Below are 10,105 nucleotides of genomic sequence, written 5' to 3'. Positions count from 1 at the left end.
CAGCAGGAATGACCACAGCTCCTGGGGACTCGATGATGGATGACTCAGCAGGGGGGTCACTCCAGAGGGGAAGCAGACAGTGTCTCCCCTCTCAGTGTACTGTCCCCTGCTCCTAACCTCATTCTGAAAGTCATTCCCTGCCAGCCTCTCTCTGTGTGTCTCTCTCACAATCTCCTGGACCACAGAAGTCACTTGCCAACATCTACCAACATTTTCTGTGGCTCCTCTGTAAGTAGCTCTATCCAGATGACTTGCATTGGAGATGATCTAAGGTAATTTACTCAAAACTCTAGAGCATGAGTGTGTGGGAAGGAAGGACTAGCCCCCATGCCCCTCCCTGGACAGGCCAGCCATGCCCTCTGACACACATGTGTTCCCACCCTTGGCCCAGGCCCCCCCCACCCTGAAGACAGATGCTGAAATCTGTGCAAAGGAGAGGCCCAGAGGGCCCCAGCGAGAAGTACCCCCCCAGAGGAGCAGCCCTGGGGCAGCCGGGCTCCGGAGCGCTCAGTCCATGGCAGGGAAGCCACTGCCTGCTCTTGGAAACCAGAGCTGCCAGAGGCTGACAGAACAGGGAGGGTGCCTGGCTCCCCTCCTGAGAACAAGGAGCCCTGGGACCCCATGCCAGCTGCAACTTCACAGCCCCACTCAGGAATGACTCCTTGGGACAACGCCCCTGACCCCTGCAAAGGCAAGACCCCCAACTTGGCTGTATTTCTGTGCAGAATTTAGCTCCAGGTGGCTCTCTGGAATCCCCTTCCCAGCAGGGATGTGTGCAAAGTCAAGCTGTGATGTCCAGGAGCAGAGATGAAGGAGGACAGCAAACAGAATCTCTCCAGGCCCCTGGACCCCTCTCCAAGGGGGAGTAATAGACCAGCTGAGAGCCCCCAAGCTCCCGGCACCCAGCTCTTTTCTCTACCTCCCAGGCAGGGAGAGCGGTGCCTACAGGGAAGCAGCCCCTGCCCTGGAACAAAGAGTAGCACTTACCATAATGGAAAAGATGAGGGGGATGAGGTTGAGGGGCCAGATGGGGCAGAAGCAGGAGGTGATGGCAAGGACGAGGTAATCTTTGGGAACTTCTCTATCCTGGGTATAGGAGGTGGTGGCAATGGAGGATGCCCGCCTCGAGCTGGCCTGGGAGGATGCCTGGGGGAGCGAGGCCTCCCGGTGCCCCTCAGATACCACCTTGAAGGGCAGACTGTGGCAGCCCTGCTCCAGGTCCAGAGCCCCCGAGGGGGACTTGGACAGCTTCAGGGGCTTGTCATCCTGGCCCCCGGCCTTGGTGAGGAGTTTCTCCATCTCCGGCAGGTCCAGGGGTGAGACGGTGCCTGGCTCCTGTGCCAGGGAAAACTGAGGCTGCCCGGGGTGGGCCATGCTGGCCTGGGCCTTGGGCTGCTCCAGCTCCAGGCCGGGACGAGGGGCTCCAGAGGGACCTCAGCGCACCATTCCTCAGCCCAGACTCAGGGCCTACAGGTCAGGGGCAGACGTGTCACCCAGGAGAGCAAGGGCCAGCTCGGGGCTGGAAGGGTCAGCCTCTCCGGGCCAGCTGAGTTCAGAGGCTCAGGCCGGCCTACTGCCCCATGGAGCTCCGGGAAGCTGGAGCCTTCAGTTCCATTCAAGTTTGAGGCCAACTTTGCGGATGCTGCTGACAGCACAGATGGGCGGGGAAGCAACAGAAAGCAGCTGGAAGAGCAGAGAGAAGACTGCACTTCTCCAGAGTGAGGCTTAGGCTAAGTCAGGGAGGGTGTGTGTATGTGTGTGTGTGTGTGTGTGTACACATCACCCAGCCTCCCTCCCTCCCTGCCCTCGTCAGAGATGCTTTTCAATTCCCCTCTCCCCAGAGAACCGCCCAGCAGCATTCTGCCTCTGCCCCAGCCCAGCCCAGCTCAGCCCTGCCCAGCCCAGCCCAGGGGGGGACTTGGGCCAGCCTCTGGCTTCCACTCCTGACCCAGGACCTGCTCTTCTGGGTGGGGGCTCTGGATGGGGAAGAAAGACAGAGTGGGGCAAAATGGGTGTGTCTTCAACTGTCACGGGAGACTGAGCCCTCTGCTGCTCCTCTGCTGGAGCAGGTTCCGGCTTCTCCTATCTGTGGGGAAACGCTGGCCCCTGGACCTACTGCATCCCACCTCGACCCTGACCTCCAACGCCCAGAGGCGTCCAGGCCAGAGCCTGGCTCCTAGCTCCGGGCTGGGGGTGGGGGTCTACTACTAGTGTGGCCCCTGGATTCTGCCTGGACCCTCTGAATGGGTGTATGAGCAGCTCACCAAGGGGTGGGGCGGAGGGGCTATTAGGGAGGAGTGTTGGCCCCATCTCATGGCCATTAGAGCTTTTCTAAGGTGCTTTTAAAAAGCCAGCAAAGATCCTGTTTCAGGAGCTCCTTAGCGCAGATGCCGACTCTGAAGGGCCCCGGTTCTGGCTGCCTGTCCTCTGTCTCTTTGTTCTCTCATGGCTCCTCCCTCCGTTTCCGCCACCTTCTCTATTCTCTGCATCTCTTTCTATGACCCCGATCTCTCTCCTTGCATTGTTTTATAGAACCACCAGGGTGTGTGTGTGTGTGTCTGTGTGGGGTTTAGAGGAGGGCATAGGTCATGGGGGTTGGGGGTGGGAAGTTAGAGGTGAGAGGGGGTCTCAGAGGTTGTGGCGTTCAAATCCTTTGATGTCACAGATTAGAAAAGCAAGGCCCAGAGTTATCTCAAGCTGTATCCCAATCAGATATCAATCCCTGGTCCAAGTCCAGGGGCTGGTTTGGAGCAAGGTGAGCCATTTTAGTGGAAAGAATTATCTTTGGGTTGTGTATCAAGCTGGCTTCAGAAATGCTGCTTCCAACAAGGGCCGTGACAAGGCAAAGGAAGCAGAGAGTGTGACAGGCAGGGAGTGGAGAGCTGGCCACAAAGGGATGGGGGGAGGGCTCCCCCAGGCCAGGGATGGGGCAGAGGGAGTGAGCTGGGCTCTTGTGCCCAGGAACTTCCAGAAACATGCTAATGCCATTTTATTTATTTTTAACATCTTTATTGGAGTATAATTGCTTTACAATGGTGTGTTAGTTTCTGCTGTATAACAAAGTGAATCAGCTATACATATACATACATCCCCATATCTCCTCACTCTTGCGTCTCCCTCCCACCCTCCCTATCCCACCTCTCTAGGTGGTCACAAAGCAGGGAGCTGATCTCCCTGTGCTATGCGGCTGCTTCCCACTAGCTATCTATTTTACATTTAGTAGTGTATATGTGTCCATGCCACTCTCTCACTTTGAGAGAGTGGCTAATGCCATTTTAAATAAGAGACCTCCTGCAGAGGGTGGCAGGTTGGGTGCCTGAGACCCCTAGACTCTAAGTCCGTGTCCAGCTTGGACAGAACTCCATGTTACAACCTGGGAGCTGATTCTTGGGGGGAAGGACTCAGGCCCTGTGGACCTACCACTGCCCAGCCCAATTCCATAGCCTCCAACCAAATGTGACTACTAATGGCCTGAAATGTGGCTCATCCACACTGAGATGTGCTGTAAGTATAAAGCATATACTAGATTTCAAACACTTAGTACGAGAAAAAAAGAATGTAAAATATCTCACTAATACACTGTATATAGATCGCATATTGAAATGATAATATTTTGGATATATTGGGCTACATAAATCATTATTAAAATTAATGTCACCTGTGTCTTTTCTTTCTTTAATATGGCTGCTAGAGAATTTAAAACGTGGCTTGCATTTTATTTCTATTGGGCAGCACTGGCCTGGAGGACAGAAGGAACCTGACATAAAGGGATTTTTTTTGACTTAATAAAAACTCGAAGAGAAAAGAAAAAGCCAAGAAGTCCTCAGGGTGGCCCACGGCAGCGAGGTTACCAGGTATGCTGGGGTTCAGGGACTTGGGAGCCAGGTTTGCTCTGTCTGCTGTGAGATCCTCGGCTTGTGGTGCCATCTAGTGGCCGAGTGGTGGTGAGGGAAAGGACCAGAAGTGGGAGTGGAAACCAGGGGGAGGGGCAGAGGCGAGGACCAGTAGCCCCGGGATTGGGCTCCGGGGCTGGTGAGCCCAACCCAGCCAGCTGCGCCTCCTCTGGTCCGGTCCTGCCCCCGCCTGCAGGTGCGGCCTCCACACTCCCCCACAACTGAGGTCTTCGACGGAGGCCCACGGGCCACGTTCATCATGCAAAGTGGGTTTGGCCTGCACAGTGTTGGCTCAACAGTGTTTTTAAAAAATCCATTTCACAGACTTTTTACATGAAGATCTGGGAACCCCGGGCCCATTTTCTGCAGAGCAGCAAGCAGCTGGGCCCGCTGCAGCCTTTAGAAGGTAGGGCGCTGAGCTCCGACTCCGACTCCACCCTCACACCTCCCGGAGGCCTCAGGTGGCGGCCTGCGCCGTGAGCGCCTGCAGCTACACAGGTGTATCGGCCTTTCTGTTCTGCTGCGGGCTGGCCTCGCTGCTCTCTAGTGTGGATGCAGGGAACTGAAGAAAGTCATTCCCCTCTCTGTGCCCCCTCCCTGATGGGCTGTGACGTCTTGGAGCGGGCAGGTGTGACCCCAGCTCCCTCGCCCAGGGCCTGACTTAGAGTGATGGCTGGCTGGACAAACCAGAGGAAGATGAAGACACCAATAAAGTGCCCAGGGTGTGTCCACACCGACGCTAAGTCCACCTCTGCCTGTCCCACCCTTGGTACACCCCGGGTGTGAAGGATGCTGAGGTGTAAGCAGTGGAGTGGAAAGTGGACAGGGTGGACAGGGAAGCAAACCTCAGAAGGGTAGGTAAGTTCGAGCTTAATCCAAGGAGAAGAGGTAAAAAGCCCCCCTGTATCTGTACCCATGGCCTTTTTTTTTCAGCCGTGCGGAGCTTAATTCCCCGACCAGGGATCGAACCCGTGCCCCCTGCAGTGGAAGAGTGGAGTCCTAACCACTGGACTGCCAAGGAATTCCCCCCAAGGCCCTTTTATCCCCAGCATCATCTTGGGTGTCAGGAAACCATATGGGGCTGACAAGGCAGGAGTAATTAAGAAAACTCCACTTCTCAATGAGGCCTGCCTGGGCCCAGCTCCACTGCTCCAGGCAGCCTTCTGATGTCTGCACACACATACACACGTACGTGCAAAGTGTGAGCAAAACTTGATGTGGGCATGCACCCATCAGCAAGCACCCCAGTTTCACATCCAGTGAGGTGGGGTCCCTCCAAAGGAATCCTTGCTGTCTGTGCTCAAAACATTTCCCTACTCCTCTTTGGAAGGTGCCCTACGGAAACAAAACTTTCACCTTTTAAAAACAATTATCAAGAACCTAATGGAGGGACTTCCCAGGCAGTCCGGTGGTTAAGACTTTGCCTTCCCAGAAATAGAGACACAGATGTAGAGAACAAACGTATGGACCCCAAGAGGGGAAAGTTTGTGTGGTGGTGGTGGGATGAATTGGGAGATTGGGATTGACATATATACACTAATATGTATTAAATGGATAACTAATAAGAACCTAATGTATAAAAAAAATTAAATTACAAACAAAATAAAGATTAAAAAAAAAAGACCTTGCCTTCCAATGCAGGTGAGGGTTCGATCCCTGGACTGGGAGCTAAGATCCCACATGGCTGGTGGCCAAAAAAACCAAAACATAAAACAAGCAATATTGTAACAAATTCAATAAAGGCTTTAAAAATGGTTCACATCAAAAAAAAACTTTACAAAAAAAAAAAAGAAAAACCCTAATGGATACTAACCCTGTTACATCCTCCCAAATTCTCTCAAGGTCTGTTCCTGCACCTACCTGCTTGTCCACACTTATAATCAGCCGGCACAGACCAGTTTGTGATCCACTCCCCGAACTCACCCTAACTGGCATCCTGTTACAACACTAGAGAATGCTTTGCCCGTGCCTCTATGGTTGGGCATCTGTGTTGTTTCAAAATCTTTCATCGATAGGTACGGTGCCGATGGGACTGCCTTTTTGCAAATTTGTTTTTGCTTTTGGATTACTCCCTTGGGGTATTTTTACTGTGATTTTGCCAAATTGTTCTCTACCAAAAAGGGAACAGACACACAGTACAAGTAGAAATCTGTAAATGTGCCCTTTTCTCCATATCCCTGACAACACTGGGTCTTACAATTATTTACTTTGCTGGCATGTCTCATTCATTATGCTGTAAAGCTGCTAAAAGTGCTGTAAATTGTTATTATTTTCTGCCCTTTCAAAGTGAATCCTCTCTCTCCTTTGAACACTATTTGAGGGATCTGTTGGGATTAACCTTATAGCTACATAATTTCTGTCTTTAGGTATCAGTCGTTCATATCTTTTGGCCATAACTTTTAGCAGCTCTCTCTTATATGTGTTTTCTCTTTCCAGAAATTTCCTTTTTATTTTCATTCAGTGCCTCTCCTTGTATTATTTTTCTCTGTATTTGAATAAACCTATGTGGCCTTGCTTGATAACTTCCATTTCTTTAACAATCACAGATTTATCTTCTTTCCACAGCAAATCAGTTATCTTGGAGAACGGATATGGTCTTAGGAAGCAGATTAAAAAACTCAAGCAAGAGTTCCAGAAAACCTGGAAGGCACATAATTAAAGGTATTCTGGGGCTTCCCTGGTGGCGCAGTGGTTGGGAGTCCGCCTGCTGATGAAGGGGACGTGGGTTCGCGCCCCGGTCCGGGAAGATCCCACATGCCACGGAGCGGCTGGGCCTGTGAACCATGGCTGCTGAGCCTGCGCATCCGGAGCCTGTGCTCCACAACGGGAGAAGCCACAACAGTGAGAGGCCCATGTACCGCAAAAAAAAAAAAAAAAAAAAAGGTATTCTGGCCTAGCATCCCCTAAAGAATCAGGGAGAGGAGAGGGTACCTGTTAGGTCAATACATACACATATGCACACACATTCACAGATCTACACATCTCTGTAAACATGCACAAAATGTGTACATGTTAAAAAACCTCAGAATGCCAGGCAAATACTTATCATCTTGGAAATATGTAGATGTGTGCACTCAAACAAATAGGCCCGATGAAACAATGTTAATAACTAACGTGTTGGGGGCTCTAGTTTATAAAACACCTTCCCATGCATTCTCTCCTCATAACAACCCTGTGAATAGAATTTGTCTTAATAGCTACCATGCAGTGAGTGCTTTGTGCGCCAGGCACTGTGCTAAGTGCCTTAAATGCATTCTCTCCTTTAGTCTGCACAACAGCCTATGATGTAAGTACTTATTTCAGCCCATTGCACGGATGGAAGTACCTAGGCTCAAGGCCCTGGGGGCGCCCTCGCCCTTCCAGGGCTGAGAGTGCAACCGGGGAAGAACCTCATTTCTTTCCATCCTGGAACTTTGGAAAGCAGGACTTGATGGTCATTTTATTATGTTTCCAGAGAATAGAAACCTGAGGCTGAAGCAAGGTGGAAGCATTGTCCAGGCTGGTCTGTCATAAAATTATAATATGCAAACAGTACTAAGTTGTGAAACACCTTCTAATTGCCAGAAACTGTACCTTAGAGCGAATGTTAATGCTCACAGCCACCCTGAGGTGGAATCATCTGTGTCAGAGGTGGAGCACTAGAGGCTTAGAGAGGTTAAGTGGTCACACATGTAGTAAGTGGCAGAACAGAGATAGGATCCCAGGCCGGTCTGGCTCTTTCCTTTCCGCTCTTAGACTGTGACACTGCCTCTCCCTTATAGGGCAGGCTCAGTGGGCAGGCCTGCGGCCAGAGTCCCACATTTTGCTCCTAGCTAGGCCCCAAGACCCCTCTGCCCCACAGTCAAAGCCTTCCCGTGATCTGTGACACGTGTACCTGCCCTGTGAAATTTGGAGCCCTGAGGCCTGTGGACCAGATGCCAAGTGTGCCAGCCAGTGTCTCACTTGCAGAAAGCAAAGACACCTGTAATCAGGACGGTGAGCCTCATCTCAGCTGTTCTGGGGACCCTTCACTCCTCCCTGGGTGACTATAGGCATCTCTCCAGCTTCTGTGGGGTCCCCCATTCTCAGCTGTATAACTCCCCCCACCCCAAGCTGGCAAGAGCCCAGCTCTCCAAGGAGACCAGAAAGCCCTCAGGCCTCCCCTGGTACACCTGGGTCCTCACCCCAGCAAGCAGCACCCGCACCCTCAGCCGGGTCAGCCCAAGTGAGACCGGACACGAGCCCAGAGTGCTCACCTTAGATGCAGAGCAGCTCTCCAGACTTCTCTGTGGGGCTGGCTGTCCCTCCCACTTCCTCAGCAGCCTTGGCCCGAGGCCCACCTTCCTGGATTCCAAGTCTGCCCCTCATCACAGAGGCCCTGGCTGCACTGGCCCACTCTCCCCTGGGAGCTCCATCCACCCATAGCTTGGGGTACAGGCAGGACTTACACCCCAATCCTTGGCTCTAGCCTCAGCTTCCTTCCCTGATACTGGCCCAGACTCCGCCCTCATTGCCACCATCTCTGTGGCTCACTGCAGACAGCAGCTCTGCCAGGGGCCAGAGAGGAGGCTGACCACATCCTTAGCCTCCCAGTCCCGCCTCCTGTCTCCAGATAATGTCTTCTCCCACAGTGCCCCTCACAGTGCTCCGTCACACCTGGGGTCTCACCAGGAACCAATGTCTTCAAGTACCTACCTGTGGACCTGTGGACTTAGGCCAGGGCCCAACATCCCATCAAGCCCCTCAGGCCTTCTTGCCACCCTGGGCTACTGGGCCCAATAGAGTCCTGGTAGCAGACAGAGACCATAGCTTCTCCTTTTAATTTAGCTGCTCCTGATGGCCTCTCCCAGATCACAGACTTGGGGCATCAGCACAGGCAGGGGGAGGGGACTGTGCCGTCAGACCACACCAGCTGCCACCCACACTCCCACATACCATCACCCCCCTGTCCAAAAGTCCCCATTCTCCTAACAAACAGCAGGACTTAGAGGCACAGGGATGCAAAAGTCACTTTCCAAGAAGAGTTCATCGAGTCCAAAGGTAAGAACCCAGCAGGATCCTGCTCCTTTTGGAGCTGCCAACCCTGGCTGGGATTGGAGGGGTTAAGGGGTGCAGCCCCAGGCTCCAGAGTTCCTTCCCACTGGTAAAGCGCCTCCTTTCCCCCTCTGGCCTCAGCCCATTCAGCTATGCCCAGGATGATTTTATAATCTTCCCTTCTGTAGTCATCAGGTCATTGGCTCCTCCCAGGCCGGCCTTCCTCCAGGCCCGCGCGTGCTCTTGGTGCCGGGTCAGGAGTGCTGGTAGCCCAGCCCGGGGCCCGCTCGAAGGTGGCCCCGTGGCCAGGCAGAGGGAGCCCCGAGACTTCGGCGCCAGCTTCCCGCGGAGGCCTGGGCCACGCCCAGCGCCTCGGCCACCGCCCTGGCCTGTCCCAGGGGCGTGTGCAGAAAGCACGAGGCGCAGCGCGGCGCGAAGGGCCCGGCGGGCGGCGGCGCAGGCTGCGGCGGGCTGGAGCCCGCGTCCGCCGCGTCCCCAGCGCGCGCGGCCTGGCCGTAGCACTCCAGGTGCCCGCAGGGCCAGCGGGGCGCGGGGCTGGCGCGCAGCACGAGGGAGAGCGCCGTGATGCGGTGGATGGCCCTCCGCAGCGTGGCGATCTTGGAGAGCCTCTTGCCGCCCAGGTCGTGCCGCAGCGCGCGGCGCAGCGCGTTGAAGGCCTCGTTGTAGTCCAGGATGCGCTTGCGCTCTCGCACGTTGGCCGCCATGCGCCGCGCTTTCGACCGCACCGGCCGGCTGCGCTTTCCGCTGCCCACCCCCTCCTCTGCCTCGCCCAGGTCGCGGGGACTGCTGTTCTCTCTCAGCACCCCAAAATCCCTCCCGGCCTCCAGGCAAGAGCTCCCCAAGTCCTGGGCAGAGCCTTCGTCCCCCTTCAGGCCCCTGAGGCCTGGTCCCGGCGCGCCTCGGTGCATGGCCTTCTCTCGGGCCTTGGCGCCCCGGCTCCGGCTCCGGCTCACAAGCCTGACAGTCCACCTTCCGAGCGTTGACTCCTGCAGTCTGGACACTCCCGGGACAGGCCCTCTCTGGCTGGGCTTTATGGCACCACGTGGCTCTCCGCCCTCCCCATCCATCCATCTCCCTCTTCCAGCTTTATTACCTGCCTCCAGGTAGGTTGGTGAGGGAGGAACCCAGAGGAAGGAAGCAAGGAAGGGAGGACACATGCAGATTCTTGTAGGAAGGGA

At 54.5% G+C, this 10,105-nt stretch overlaps 2 protein-coding genes across 2 annotated transcripts in view; both read right to left on the bottom strand.

Moving 5' to 3' along the window:
* TRARG1 (trafficking regulator of GLUT4 (SLC2A4) 1) overlaps positions 1-1,452 on the bottom strand; it is an 11,013-nt gene extending 9,561 nt beyond the window's left edge. Inside the window, exon 1 of the mRNA XM_007454244.1 lies at positions 988-1,452. Within this exon, the coding sequence (XP_007454306.1) occupies positions 988-1,374 (387 nt within the window). The 5' untranslated portion in view covers positions 1,375-1,452. The remainder of the gene's footprint in view (positions 1-987) is intronic.
* Positions 1,453-9,160: 7,708 nt separating this feature from the next.
* On the bottom strand, positions 9,161-9,835 carry BHLHA9 (basic helix-loop-helix family member a9). Its single transcript, XM_007454259.1, has one exon. The coding sequence runs from the start codon at positions 9,833-9,835 to the stop codon at positions 9,161-9,163; it is 675 nt and encodes a 224-aa protein (XP_007454321.1).
* Positions 9,836-10,105: the final 270 nt, after the last annotated feature.

This window comes from Lipotes vexillifer, unplaced genomic scaffold (genome assembly GCF_000442215.2).
Source record: "Lipotes vexillifer unplaced genomic scaffold, Lipotes_vexillifer_v1.1 scaffold680, whole genome shotgun sequence".
NCBI classification, from domain to species: Eukaryota; Metazoa; Chordata; class Mammalia; order Artiodactyla; family Lipotidae; genus Lipotes; species Lipotes vexillifer.
This window is presented reverse-complemented; position numbering and strand designations above follow the sequence as displayed.

Excerpts from the sequence above, each read along its gene's own strand:
- BHLHA9 (XM_007454259.1), bottom strand. The coding sequence starts at position 9,835 with ATGCACCGAGGCGCGCCGGGACCAGGCCTCAGGGGCCTGAAGGGGGAC.